General features: G+C 44.4%; 1 protein-coding gene across 19 annotated transcripts in view; it reads left to right on the top strand.

Annotated features, from left to right (window-relative positions):
* Nucleotides 1-15,062, top strand: part of TNS3 (tensin 3) — a 571,451-nt gene extending 556,389 nt beyond the window's left edge. For all 19 annotated transcript variants that reach the window (XM_059728559.1, XM_059728554.1, XM_059728556.1 and 16 more), the window contains 5 exons: nt 288-365; nt 8,109-8,277; nt 10,210-10,278; nt 10,393-10,419; nt 11,466-15,062. In XM_059728559.1, coding sequence (XP_059584542.1) covers nt 288-365; nt 8,109-8,277; nt 10,210-10,278; nt 10,393-10,419; nt 11,466-11,610 — 488 coding nt within the window. In that variant the 3' untranslated portion in view covers nt 11,611-15,062. The remainder of the gene's footprint in view (nt 1-287; nt 366-8,108; nt 8,278-10,209; nt 10,279-10,392; nt 10,420-11,465) is intronic.
* The last annotated feature ends 309 nt before the right edge of the window (nt 15,063-15,371 follow it).

Genomic DNA, 15,371 nt, shown 5'->3' with positions numbered 1-15,371 from the left:
CTCCCATGGTTGGCCCATGACTGGCTCCTGGATTGAGCCTAGGTCAGGGGCTCAGCCTCCAATTTCCTCCTTCTCCCCACCTTTCCCTCCCTCTGCATTTCAGAATGTAAGGGCTTCCTGCCCTTTACTCTGCTCCGTTGCAGTTAGAAAATTACTTACTGTTTCTGGCCAAGGATTATCCAGCATATGAGGTCATAATTTCAAGAATGAGACTTTTTGTTGACCATTCAGATTGGTACTGTAGTTTGGATGGAGAAATCAATGTGTATGGTGGTTTCTATTTACAGACCCATTGGAGGAGATAGCAGAAACTTCTCCACAGACTGCAGCAAACTCAGCAGCTGAGCTCCTAAAGCAGGGTGCAGGTAAGTAAAGTTCCCCAGTGTTTGATTTTACTCTGTTTGTTCTTGAATGTGTATTGCAGGCTGAGGGAAGAGTAAGGATGATAAAAGGGGAGTAGGTAAATCAGACTGCTACACTGGCTCTGTGGAAGTGAGGAACAATGCAGTTTTTCCCTCTAGTGGCTGATCTGTAGAGTCTATGGGGCTTTACAGCCACTACCAGCTGAGTGTTAAAGGCCAGTGGTCAAGGACCCCAGGTGTTCAGTCCTGTTCTCTGGGCGAGCAGGGTTTATCTAGCTGTCTGCAGGTGGCATATCTTGCATGAGTGATAACCTTTTATTTATAGCCAATGTGAAAATGCTTTTTCATTTGTCATCTGAGATAGTCCCTTGCCAAGAAATACACTGGTTAAGGGCTGCCATCCTCCTCTGCCAAGTGGCATTTTCTAATGCCACTCTGTCAGAGTAAGGTTGCCTTAGCTAGCTAGGTGGCATACTGCTATGCCATGACCATCCCTCTCAGCCCCCAGTGCGGTGGGTACACCCTTGGGACATAGGATGATCCAGGAATTTGTAAAGGCGGTGTGGGATCACTGACCAGTTCTGCAGGAATAGATATACCCCCTGCTCCTAGCCTCCCCCCAACCCCATGGGGACAAGCAACCATGCAGCAAGAGCTGCAGCAAGATTTTTTTTTTTTAAGTCCCTGAATCAGGTAGAAATCCCACTCCCACTTCTTCAGCACCCTGTCCCTTCCCCTCCATGCTTGGCAGTACATGGCGCATCCCCTTCCCTCCAATTTCCCCCCTCTCCCCTGCCCCTGACTGTTGCTGATTCCAGCTGACCCCAAAAACAGGGGGAACTCTAGAACTTCTCCTTCTCCACTCCAGCTGAGCTGCATGGGGCTCCAGGCTCAGCCAGCAGCAGAGGCAGCAGGCAGGTTCCCCTTCCCGTGCCTGCTTCCAGGCTGGCAGGGAACAGCTCAGGCACCAAACAGGGAGGTGAAACCCACCTGTTACTGCCATTGTCCCCAGCTGAGTCTGGATCCCTGCTTAGCCCAGCTGGAGTGGGACAGAAGCAGCTCTGGAGGTTCCCCTGCCTCTTGGTCAGCCAGGGACAGCAGCAAGTAGAGGAGTGGGAGGAAAAGGGATGCGCTACTGAGCATGGAGGGGAAAAGAGGTGGAGGGTTGTTTTTTTTCTTACTTGTTTTAGGGACTTGAGAAAGTCCCTGGCTGCTGTTCCTGTGATGTGGTGTAATAGGAGGGTAAGACCACACCACTTCACCCCCTCTGGATCTGTCCCTGCCCTGGAAAAAGGTATTATAATAACCTCATATCCCACTGATTTCCTGGTCACTGGAATATCATTCAGGCTTCACTGAGTCACACCTTGGGTTCATTTTGGTGCCCAGTGACACAGTGGTAGATGACAGGGTATTACATTAGTCACCTGTTTCCTTACAGCTTCCCCAAATGCAGAAGTACAGATTGAAAGATCTTGGTGCAAGGGTTTTCCTGCTGTCTCAGAGTGCTGTGTAGCTGATCTGACCTGTTACAAAGCATTCGGCACAGAAAAATACCATGCTAAACAGCACTGCTGCGTAATTGGGAAGCAGTCTGTTTTGACTATAGAAATTGCAGTGTGTCGCAGGGCACCTCGGTGCTCTGCTCCTGGAGAGGAGAAACTGCCAGGGAGAGAGCCCTGGCAGTGCCTAAGGAGCACAGCTGCAAGGTGCCGGGGCAACTAATCAGAAGCAGCTGGCCAGAAGGGGGCAGGGCCTGGCCTTTATAAAGCCCAGGGCCGAAGCCAGGCTAGCAGTTCTCTGCCAGCAGCCTGGGAGGCAGGAGCTCTGGGAGTGAGGATGTGGAAAGGAGCCTAGCAGCAAGTACCATGGTCATATGGAGCAATGTTGTTATGGCCATAGGGCTTTGGGTTTGAGTTATAGCCAGATGGCTTGAGCTTGCATTTGTGTTACAGCCTAGGGGCTTGTGAGTTTGTTTGACTTTGTTATTACACCCGGAGGCTTGGGTGAGGCTGTAGGGGTTGGAGGAGGCCTCAACTATAGGGACCCCAGAGAGTGTGGGGTGCCCTAGCGCCAAGAGGGCGCATTATTTGCATAGCGCCAGGGAAGGCGCAGCTTGCACGCCAGGGCGTGAGCAACTGGCGGCGAGGAGCACAGCCAGTGGGTCGCGGGCGCAACCAGAAGGTTGCAGACAGGGGACATAGACCCCGGATTGTGTGTAGGGTACATAGACCCCAGAGCGAGGGGCGATTGCATTGAGAGCCCCGTGGGGGCACGGCGAGCCCCAAAGAGGGGGAGCGCCATTGTATGTTATTGAGTAGCCCAGTGTGGGCACGGCGAGCCCCAAAGAGGGGGAGCAGCCCTAGGGCGGGGCCATATCGAGGAGCCTGAGATGGGCATAGCGAGCCCGGCCGCAGGCTAGTGCGGCAACACCCCTCAGACCGAGGCAGGGCACTGCGGTTGCCCCTGAGAAGACAGGGAGTAGCAGCGCGGTGAGCCGGGGTCAGAGAGGATACCCGTGCGGTTGGCCGGAAGGGCCGGGGTCCGCTAGGGGGTCCCTGAGCGGGACCGCACCATCAGGAGAGTCCCAGCGAGAGACTGGGCATGAGAGAGAGAGCCCAGAGTGGGCTACACTATAGAGGAGGCCCGGGAAGCGGGCGTACAGACCTAACAACGTCTATTACATCTGCGAGGCTTGGGGCGTGGTATTAGGGGCTGGTAGGAGCCACGCGCAGCCCATAAGGCTGGGGTGCTTGAGTAGCACCTATCATACGGGGAGACCCACGAGGGGTCCAGGAGCTTACGTGCCCGAGGAAACACAAGGCAGCCTCCCTATTACATATTCCATCAAGACGTGGTGGGCGAGAATGGAGGGTGCCCTCGGGTCGAAGTAGCGCGGTGAGAGGGCCTCAAGGAGATCACGGCCCTCCGCGAGGACCCCGCCGTGACACAGTGGTACTTTGAATTGAGCAGGAACGTGTGGCTGAGGCAATAGTCAGCATTGGCCAAGCTGTGCTGGAAGTGCGCGTGTGTTGTCATTTGTCTGCCACTACTAGTCATGGGTGTTGTGGCCACTAAAGGAAGAGCCAAGGAGGAGGAATTTGAAAGGAAAAGTTGCATAAATAAACTCATCATAAAAGGCCTGCATTTATTCTCAAGATCTAGCTGGGTTCTCATTGTCCAGGCAATGTTTAACCTTCTTAGAGCAAAGAAATAACTGTATTTCTTTTATTTCTTCCATGAATAGTTGTTAGCAGCAGCTACGTGTGGGAAATGTCACCTTAAAAATCATGTGAAAATTAAATAATTGTCTAATTTAGATACAGTGACCTAGAACCTAAATAGGAAAGGGCATTTGGGGATCCAGTGTCTTTGCCCTACCACTTGGAATGCCTTGTTCAAACACTGGTAGCCTGCATCACTTTACATTAACTTTGTTTAGTTCAAACATTTTTCTCTCCTGTCACACAAACATTCTTGATACTGAGTTCAGTATTAATTAAAGCTGTCACTCCAAGCAGATAGTCAACTTCTTGTATAAACAGCAGACCTTACATGTAAACAACTATGGCTTGGTAAATCAGATGAGACAACCCTGTACACTTACTGCAATCTAAAAAGACAAAATAAAGATACGCTCCTAGGTTAACCATTTCTGTAGCTAAATCGGAAAGGAGAAGTAGAGAGTGCTCTCTTCCTTACCATGAAAGTGGAACTCCAAAGTACCAGCCATGGAGCAAAGAAAAGAAAACTATACTGTAGGGTGAGTGTCATCGCACGGTCATCTTTCCTTTGTGCTTGCTACCAAAACTGATGCTATGGAATCACTAGCATTTGAGTTCTGTTTGCATCAGTTCAGAGCATAAATTGTACACTTAAATTAAAAATTCTAGTCTGTTCTCATTGAAAAAAAATCCTATGTCCCACTGCCACTATCACATTCTTTTCTGATGCTCCTAAAGCTCCAAGAAACCAGGCTGTCTGTTACCATATTTTATTATGTACCACACACCGTTTTCCAAAAAGCAGCTGCTGGAAATTGGAGTGTGCATTATATGCAAGAAATATGGTAAGAACTGTTTCTGCCACCTACAGAGCAAAAGCAAAAGTAAAATCCACATAGGATCTGCAGGGAGCAGACAACAATAAGCAGGCTCAGTTTCCCGGCGACTGCAACTCAGTTACTTACTATGATGAAACATTTTTTTTTTCTTCATTCTGCCTTTCAAAAACAAGGTGTCTGTCTTATTCCAGGGCACACTGTATGTGAGAAAATATTGTGTTTATCCAAATTGGGGAAATGCATACAGATTTTAGTGAAGGACAGTTGCAAAGGAGTAGCCCCATATCGTTCTCTCAGTGGACTTCAATGCAACTTTGTCATGCTCCAGCCAGCAGCCTGTGCAAATGTAATGCTACATGTGAGACCTTGGCCTGAATGAATTGCATTGTAATTAATTCAAGCAAAGTGACTGAGGCAATACCTGAAAATGGGTTAGGATTTTTTTTCACTCATAATGAGGGAATCTAGTCATGGGTTAAGCCCATGGTCTGAAGTTGAACCAGATGAAATCTAAAAGCAGATCATTGGTTCATATCACTGCATTTTTTCCATCTATTCCATCCTTTTATTTAAACAGTTACCTGTGGACCAAATTCATTCCAGCTTTCAGTCCAAGCAGAGGCCACTGGATTTAAAAAAACAGAAAGGTGCCCAATATTCTTTCTGGAATGGCAAATTTATTAAATCTGTGTAAAAACAGTTTGTACTTTGAAAGTGTCAGAGCATAGCAATGTGTCTGTCTTCTGTAAAAACAGGGAGGAGTCTTTCCACAAATTACAGGGGAGCCATGTGTAAAGCACAGCTGGTAATTTTCTGATTTCTTAAGGAGGGAGGCAATGGCGTAGGTTGTAGCTGTGTTCGTCTAAGGACATAGGCAGACAAGGTTCTTTGGGTAAATCTGATATCTTTTATTAGACCAACTAAATAGCTGGAACATTTTTTCTTTGCAAGGTTTTGGGTTTAAAAACCCTTTGTCAGGCTGAGGAAGCATCTGCAGTTGGTGTGTGCTCTTCATTCCATCCAGGAAGAGACCACACCAACTGCAGATGCTTCCTCAGCCTGATGAAGGGTTTTAAAACCTGAAAGCTTGCAAAGAAAAAATTTTCTAACTATTTAGTTGGTCTAATAAAAGAATATTTGAGGCAGTGCTTTAACAATGCTAATTAATGCACACTAACATAATCATCAGGTTTAGTACAGATACCTATATAAATATTTCTACCAAGAAACAAATTTTGCTAACAGCTGAGTTAACCATTGGCTTGTGTTTATCCTGTGAAATGGGTGTTGATTGGACTTGTACCATAGGACTTAACAAGCTTTGCAATTTCAGAGTTTCTTTATCTATATACAGAAACTATGTGGGATTATCTAAACTGTGGGCTCTGATTCAGTGTAGTAATTATGTGTGCCTCTAACGTAAAGAAAATGACTTGTTCTCTTAAGTAGCTTGCTGGATTGGGGTCCTAACACACATTCTAGTTCTGTATGGGCGGTCAGGTTTCAGGTGCCGGAGATAAATTATCTACCTTATAGAAGGTTTAAAACCCTGTGGGCCACAGATAATATGGATGTATTGAAAATGGCTAATGTCCTATGAAATACAAATGGAGTAGATGACTATAAGTCAGAACTTCATGGTTTTATTACAGTTCTACTGGAATTATAGATATAGACCTCTTGAGCATATATTGACAACATTTTATAGGAGCAGGACATTGGCTGTTGTGGTTCCTCTGCTTTACCTGCGGCAGGTTAGGGTGTTAGGTCTATGCTGGGTCAGGGTTGATGGTAGTCTTATGTAGAGTTCAGATCAGGGTGGGCAAGTATTTGGGCCTAAGGGGCTTGTAGGGAGTTTTGATGAGCTGTCATGAGCCGGGCCAGCACCCTCCCTCCCCCCCATTCCCAGTGCAGCTGCAGCCAGCAAGGTGGTGCTCTGTTCCCCTTGCCTCCAGTAGGAGCCGCCTGGCTCATGCTTCCCCCGCCTGCCTGCTGAAATCAGCATAGCAGGGGCAGGAGCGAGAGGAGGAACTGCTGCTGGAGGTGAGGGGAATAGAGCAGCACCCAGCTGGCTGCAGACCCACCAAGAACATCCCTGCTGGAAGCTGTGTATGCTGGCGGGGCCTGGGCTGGCAGGACTGTTGTGCTTCTCTCACCTCCAAATGTGGCTTCCCCTCCTGCTCCTGCCCCTGCTGAGCCCCTCTGGGTGGGTGGCGGGGGGGAAAGCTTCCACCAGGCAGCTCCTCCTGTCTCAGCACATGGTGCTCCAGCTCCCAGCTGCCTTCCACCATTTCCAACTGCCCACAGGTGGCTGTTCATTGCACTTGGTGGGGGGGCAGGGAAGAGTGGGTGGAAGGAGGTGGGTGGAAGGCAGCTGGGAGCTGAAGCAAGAGCTCCATACAGTGAGACAGGAACTGCCTGGCTGAAGCTTGCCTGGCTCAGAGCAGTGCAGTAAGGGCAGAAGCAGTAGGAAGAGGCAAGCAAAGCAAAACAGCCCTGCCAGCCCAGGCCCCAGCCAGTGCATGCAGCTTCCAGCGGAGCTGTTCCTAGTGCAGCTGCAGCCACCTGGGTGCTGCTCTGCTCCCCTCACCTCTAGCAGCAGGCCCTTCTCCCACTCCTGCCTCTGATGCAGTGCTCTAGGCAGGTGGCGGGGGGGGAAGCTTCAGCCAGGCGGCTCCTGCTGGAGGGTGAGTGGAGCAGAGCAACACCAGGAACAGCCTTGACAGAAGCTGCACGCACTAGTCGGGACCCAGGTCAGCAAGCAGCTGCCTTGGCTGAAGTGATTGTGGCTTGGCCCATGCATAGCACCATGGGGGCAACTGTGGACTGGATCCAGTCAGTTGGCAGGCTGTATTTTGCCCACCCCTGGTTTAGATTATGGTTGTATAGGATAGTTTGGATAACGATTATTCTGCCTCAGGCAGGGGGTTGGACTAGATGACCTCTGGAGGTCCCTTCCAGCCCTAATTCTCTATGACTTCATGTCCCCTTAGGACTGTCATTGAACTCCCAAAAACAGACAAACTCTGAATTAGACACCATTTTAAAAAAGGGATGTACAAGATCAGAAATAGTTATTCCATTCTTCTTGAAGTTGCTGTTCGCATGGAAACTACTGAATACATAAATCACTAAAGAAGTAGAACTACATAATCCTAATTTCTTCGTAGGGAGAAAATGTTCTTGTTGTCTTGCCAAACGAGTGAATCGTTTCCTTTGACTGAATGCACTTCAGATATAACTTGAAAGCATGACTATCCATGAACTGACACTGCAAAACTGTGAACCCTGGTATTTCTATATTAGCTGCAGTAATTGAGTTTCAATGTGGAATGTTGACTTCCCCTCCCACGGCCACATTTTTGCTGTAGTCAGTCCTAGGAGTGCCCTTTCTCAATGCTGTTTTTATTGTCTGTCATTTGGATTTCAAAGGTACCTGCAAGTGAAGGGCACTGTTGTATTGTGGGTACTGTAAAGACATATCATCAAAATGCCAGATGCCTCTGCCCCAAGACTGTACAATGTAGATTAAAAAAACAAAAGCTAAAGTGGAACATGACAAGTGTAAGGAGAAGCTAATGAAATAACCCTGAAACTAGGCAGGAATCCCAGAGAGAATCAAGCAGGAGCCTTATAAGCAAAGACAAAGATAACTCCTGAAACCTTTCCCTTGTTCTTTGCAGCATGCAATGTCTGGTACCTGAATTCTGTGGAAATGGAGTCTCTTACAGGCTACCAGGCAGTGCAAAAAGCCCTGAGCATGATGTTGATACAAGATCCTCCTCCCATCTCTACTGTGGTCCATTTCAAGGTGTCTGCCCAAGGGATCACGCTGACGGACAATCAAAGAAAGTGAGTGAAGTCCGATTCTGACTCTGGTCTGACGCTCCTACACTAATAAAGCTGCTGTGGAGTAACTATGTCTAGCCCTATTCAGCACTGCAGTCTACTTGTGGCTCAGACACAGTAGTGCGGTTATCCTTGGTCTAAATGATAACAGCAGATCCATCCCAGAGCATGCACTCTCTACAGTAGTGGAAAGCAAATCTTGAGCTACCACCACTTTCTCCAAACATTATCTCTCCTCGCCAAATGATAGCAGTCCTACAGTATTATTTTCAGAGAACAGGAGGTAATTCCAGTGCTCAGGACAGCTTTTGCCATCCACCGTACTTACTGAAATGGGCTGTGTTCTCTAGTGTGTCTCAGCCATTGCTGAGCAATGTTGGTGTAAGCAGACTCTCCTCTGCCAGTATTTAGGACATTGCTTTGGTGTGCCTCATGCTGGCAAGCTGCTTTCTTAACAATTAAATTCCATTTGCTCTCTACTGAAGACTGTGAGGGTCTTTAGATTTCAAAACGCACATGAAACACCTTGGTTTCCATGGCTCTGCAACAACCCCTTGAGATAGGTCTGAATCTAAAGAGGTAAACCTCAAGCCAAAATTTTCAGTAAATAAATGCTTAAACTTAAATCCTTAATGTGTGTGATTTCTCAGAGGTTCCCAAGTGCTTACATCTCCCACTAAATTCACCTCTGTTTAGGTGTCCAACTTTGGACATAGGATTTTGAGAATCTTGGTGCTCTGCCTTACTTTGGAAGCAAGTTTTCTGTTTTATTTCTTGTGAGCCATTATCTTTACATTAGTACTCTGAGCACATATACATTCTTCTCAGTTTGGTGGGATGTCCTGTCCCTGAAACTCACGTCTGACAGCGCATGTATGTTAAAGCGGGAGCAAAAAAATATAGCTGCTGATTTTACAAAGATGCAGCTATTCAGTTCTTTTATTTCATTACTTTTTATTTGCAAAGCATTTAAATGAGTTGGTCCTCACATACTGTTTTGCTTGATAAATTCAGGCCTTGAATAAGTATTCGTTTCTAGCAGAGGACATTTTTAAACAATTTTGAATGCTGCTACTGGATCCCAGAGTCCAAAAAACCCGCGCTAAAAAAAGCAGTGCGACACACGTGGCAGCAGCATGTACCAGCCAAAACCAGAGCCTGTCCGGCCGGAGCCATACTTCGGCTGCTGGCCAAGCTTCCTGCTGTGGCTGCAGCCCCAGGAAGAGCTCCCAGGCAAAGCACCTACCTGGTACCCAGTTCCTGGTCTAAGGAAGAGGCAAGGATCATTATCCCACTGCTTCCCTCCCCAAGTGCATGCCCCATGAAGTCCCTGCTGCTCCCCTCCCCTCCCAGATCAGACTGGGAAGGAAGTGTACAGGCATTCTTTAATGCAAGAGAAACTCTCTTGCAAGGGAAATCTTCCAGGGTGATGTATGGAAGATCTTCTCCCAAAAGGCGCATGTTTCTTCCAGGAAAAATTGAATGAATGTTTGTATACTTGTCATTTCTACCAGGGGGTTGGTGATTCTCCCAGTAGAAATGTAACAGCTATACCTGGCTACAGTCATAACAAAAGGCCTTATTTTTTTCAGTGAGGCCCTAGTCTTCCAAGCTGCTGCCTCTTTTCTAGAAGGCACTGGCACCTAACTGCTCCTGAATACAGAGATGCTCAGGGCCTCAGGACCTACCAAGAAACAGTGCATTGCAGAATTTACCCCTAGATTGGGAATGTCATTATCTATGGAGCTGGATTCCCAGAAGCACCCAGCAGCTCCTATTCAGACAGTGCTTGAACTCCTTTGAAAATCTGGCCCCTTTTTACTACCTAAATGGGAGTGAAGTTCTTGGATGTCTGGTTGCTGGTGTCATCTCTATTTCTGAAACCTTTTTAAAATCTTAGGAATGCCTAAAACTTATTTTATTTTCCCCCAACAGACTCTTTTTCCGGAGGCATTATCCTGTCAATACTGTTATTTTTTGTGCTTTGGATCCACAGGACAGAAAGTAAGGAAGATGAACACTTACTGTTATTTTGTGATATTGATGTTGTTGATCTACAAGAGCTAATCTATTCTTTGTTTTTCCGTCTCTTGTTATTCCCCCTCTGCACACAACAAGGTGGATGAAAGATGGCCTTTCAGCAAAGTAAGTTGAGAGTGGTTCTCATCTGCATGTCTAAAGTATGTCTATTGTGTATTAACAGGTAGCACTGCACGTTGTTGCAATGTCATCTCACACCACCCCACATTTAGTGTTTCTTGTCAACAGGTTAGTGAGATCAAGGATTGAAGCAACCAGGGCAGAAATACACTAGAGATAGTCCTTTCTAGCCTGGTTTGAAGCACTTTGTAGAGGTGTTATAGAGAGAAACTTGGTGTTATTTTTTCTAAGACGATGGTAAGTTTGAAGACTGTCAGCTCTCTTGTCTTTAACTAAAGTGACACCAATATTTCCCTTTTCTAAAAATGGGATTAGTCATATGGACTCTAGCATAGAGGCTTTTATTTTCAGGGTATCTTCTAAACTAACTGTTTTCTTACTTGTCAGCAAAACAGCTGCTAAGAGGTGAAAGTAGTGTCTGAGTCCAATATAACAAGTCTGTTGACTTCATCTGAATTCTAGGTGCTCAGCTACTCTGAGAAGTAGTCACCAGTTGTGCCAGGATGGACACCCAAAACCTGCACAGAATTAGCCTGTGCTTTTTCAGTTGTAGGGATAAGTGCCTTGAGTGTGCCTAAAGAGTGAGGCAGTGGTGGTACCAGAAATAGGCACAAGTTCATTTGACCCTCAGTCCTCTGCCCGGTTCACCAAACAACATGATCTCCAATAAATTAATCTAGGTCATGTTTGACTGATTATTTATTTTGGTCAGCCAGAATTACTTAACACATTTCCATCAGTAGAACTTAGACTTCATGACATAAGAGGCCAATACCATTATCCCAGCATTTTTGGGTGAGGAAACTGAGGCACAGAGAGGTGAAGTGACTTGTTTAGCTTCATACAGCAGACCGCTGGCAAAGCAGAAATAAAATAGAACACAAGTCCCATTTGGTGTTCTCCCCACCAGACCACACTGCCTTGAAAGCCTTTTCTTCTTCAAGCAGTATTTTTTTCTGCTTCCAAAGCAAACTTGTTGCCATCTGTCTGTCTGACTGTTCGCTAACATACTTTCATTTTGCCCACTGCAGAGTGTTTGGATTTGTGGCAAAGAAGCAAGGCAGTCCCACAGACAATGTGTGCCACCTGTTTGCAGAGCATGATCCAGAACAGCCCGCCAGCGCCATTGTGAACTTTGTGTCAAAGGTTATGATTGGTTCCCAGAAGAAGATTTGAAGCCTTCCCAGCCTGCAGTCCAGAGCTCTTTGCTGGCTCCAGGGAAGGCGATACAGGGGTAAAAGCATATTTGGGAATATGCAGCTACATCATCTGACCCTAACCACTCCTCAGCTGCTACACCTTCCACTGAAGGAAAACAGAGGACAGTTCTGTCTCGCTAACAGCACAGAGAGCGTGCTCCTTTCTTTGAAGACCTGTCTGATCTATCAAAACATTGGGTGTTTATATCAAAGGCAGAGTTGCAAACTGAACAAGTTGAGTATCACCGAAAGTCATGTAGCCCACATCTAAATTAAATGTAGACGACTTTCCAGCAAAGGGATTTTAATGTATTTTCTTTTCTCAAAAAAAGGCATTTGCCCACTCATCAGATCATGCTACTTTTATGCTGAAAAAATGTTAGAACCACATATGTTCTCTTATACACTTGCCACAATCGCATCAATGGTAGCTATGGCCCATGCAGACAGATGTTCTTAAGAGAATAGGGGTCTGTGAAGGACCATTTGCTCTTCCCTTCATCTTTATACAGTAATAGTGGGAGCTGAAGTTAGAAGGTGCGGGATGTATGTTAGATGCAGGTTAGTGCAGGGTAATTTCTTCTAAGGGTGCAGAGGCATGGCATTTTCAGGGCAGATGGCTCAGTAGTTTGTGTGTGAGGAAAGCTGAGTTTTTTAGCATGTGTAATTTTAAAGCAGAGGAGCTGACCAAAAAAAGGTTGTGCAGAAAAGTATTCCATGACTGGATTTTTTTTTATTATTATTATTTTTATACAAAAAGGTAAGCAGGGAAGATCTCTATTTTAATAATTGCAGGATAAAAATGAGGGAAAAGCAAAGAAGAAAATTATTTTGTATAATTTATATATTTTTGCTGGTGCCAGATTATTTATAGTAGACCTCAGATCTCAATATACTATATGAATATTCTTATACTAGTGCCATTGTTCTGCTTGGCCTTTCTAATACTATTTTGCCTAAATGTAGCATGTTGCATGTGCTTTGCTGTAGTGAGTAGAGTTTCATATTCTAAGTCTTGTCTTACAGTGTTAAACCATGTCCCATCTCCCGTCCTTCCAGAACTAATGTTTTGACTATGACATAAGCTGTCCCGCCCCGTAGTTACTTACAGTCATTCTTCCAGCACATTTTTTCCTTTTTTTTTCTTTTTCTTTTTTCTTAATGGACTGTATTTAAGTTTTATAGCTGAATTTTTAAATACTTTCTTGAGTCAAGATATCTAAAGGGAAAAATATATTGTGTTACCTTACCCCATTTCTAAGAGCTTTCATGTCATTATTTGAAAATCTGTCAGAAGTATTTCATATGATTTTATAACCCAGTGTAGAGTGCCCAGGTATATTTATAAAGGGATAAGCATTCTAGGTACCTGAGTTTTACTCAGACTGTAGTTGGCCTTCATGATGGGTAAAGTACTACAGACTATGGCAGGTTACTTGGGATAACCCCAGTAAGAGAAAGGCTCCATTTGAAGTCCATAGTAAAATATAAATGTACTCCAAAGGGAACAAGATCAGGCCTAGAATTAGGTATTGGAAGTAATAAGGCACCAGGAATCAATATATTCATGACCTGAGGTATAAAATTGAGCAAGTTTCTGCATGCAGAACCGCATGAGACATTAGGCTGTCTGATACCTGTCCTAGTTTAGAGGCTAACACAATCAGACTCATCACAAGGAATGGGAAAATCATATAGTAAATAAGTAAAATTACCTACCTGCATCTGTTCTACCCTGATTTGTTCCTATATGATTGTTCTTCTGATTTTTCATAAGGGCATCAAGGATTTTTTAAGAATTAGAAGAGCCATGGGAACATGGCACAGGGACCGTGCACAGAATTGCGGCACTATATGTAAATAGAAAGATTAAGCAGTCCAAAGCATAGCTACCGTTGAAGCAGCAAAGACAAGTGCCTCTGATGTGTACCTGATCCCTTTACTCTTTTATCAAAGTTTCATTAATCTAATGATGTTTATATGCCATGTAAAAAGAATATATTCAGGCTGTGGATGATATTTTTAGGGTGTTTTAATAAATTTGATCCCTGTCAAAAACATCAGGGCAAATTGCCCAGGTAGGAATTCTGGTTGCTTCCATAAGAGTGGCTAAACTACTACTAGGCTCTGATTGCCCCTGTCTCTCGTGGTTTGATTTGGTGAATTAGCATCCTCATGAGCCAGGAGTCTAAATCAGTCCATTGCCCAGCTGTCAGACCTTCCACAGAAATGTCCATGAGAGTCCAGGTTTAAGTCCTTCAATAGGAAGATTATGGGCATCATGCCTGCAGTGAAACTTACCCAGTGAACACATCAGAATGTGCCCATGGCAACTTCAAATTCTATCTGTGTCTCTAGGAGTTAAGTTAGGTATGAGTGGGCATGTCTACATGTGCATTAATGTGTTTTAGTTAATGCTCATTAAGTGTAGTATTTCCATTGTGAGATACTAGGGAAATGCACATTAGCCTGTCTTAATGCGCATTAACTAAAGAGCATGCTTTTTAAGTGATGCTTAATGTTCATTAAGTAAATAGCACTGTTTTTAAAGTAATGCTTTAATGTGCATTAAAATAGGCTAATGCACATTAAAGCGTACATGTCTCTTGAATTAGGCCAACTTGGTGTTGACCACTAAGGCATGTTTCTCTGGGCTGAAGGTAAGAAGTTTGATTTTCAGTAAGTAGCTATGGCCATCTGGGGTGTTATTCTTAATTCTTTGTGCATTATAAAGGCCTAACAAATTCAGCAGCAACAGGGAGCCAAGGATCAAGAGTGCACCACTGTTGGTGCTGGGCAAGGAATCCTGGTACTGCAGGCTTTTGAGGAGGAGAAAGTTGCCATGATTACTAAGAGGGTGTTTCTAATATGCATTCCTTTTTATAGTATGTTACCAAATGCTTTGTTTTCCTGAGAAACAATTTTTAAAACACACAAAATAGTACAGTATATACAATAGTGTAGTATATATCTAAAAGTGCATTCACAGAACTTCCGTTCATGGCAAATACAAGACTAATTAGTTATCGCAGCACTTTCTTTCCAAGGATTTTGGTAGATATGTATATGCAGCCTCATAAATAATGCCAGCAAGTTGTCACATGTATTTAGCCAGCGTCCTGTTAATCTGCTTGTTAAATGTACTGCTATAATCTTACAGTGTTAAACTACAGAACTGCTATAAGCCATGTTTTAATTAAATGGTTCCCAAGTATCCAACAGTATCATTAAAATTCTGATGTTTCATTCTCTGCCTTACCTATTCGTGAATATTTTTAACTTTTTCGTTAAAGAGTAAAAAGAAAAAACGTCAACAAAAAATCCAGTATGTAAATGAATGTTCTATAAATTCTTTGTATAGTCATTTTTCTGCTTTTTAAATATCACTTCTATTCAGATTATAATAAAATTATGATTTTGAAATCTCAATTTACAGAGCTAGAGGACAGTCTGTTTTGAGGTTAAAAAAAAAAAGCTTTGTTGAAAAACAGATAAATAAGACATCTTTTGGTGTGGTATGTAGAGCTCCTCTTTTATAAGAGTTTGTTTTCACTTAATATAGCAGTGTCAAGAGTAATGTGGTAAAACAAAAGCTAAAACTCAATATGCAAATATAAACCCGGATATAAGAGAAATTATCAGATAACAGGAGAGAGCGACTCTCCTGAATGATCTTGGCTAAGTGCAGAGATTAGTGAGTATCTGGTAGATGATAATGGACCGTGAAATCATTGTCTG

Source organism: Alligator mississippiensis, chromosome 5 (assembly GCF_030867095.1).
Source record: "Alligator mississippiensis isolate rAllMis1 chromosome 5, rAllMis1, whole genome shotgun sequence".
Taxonomy (NCBI): Eukaryota; Metazoa; Chordata; order Crocodylia; family Alligatoridae; genus Alligator; species Alligator mississippiensis.
Note: the sequence above shows the minus strand (reverse complement) of the source record. Positions and strands in the feature narration are given on the sequence as shown.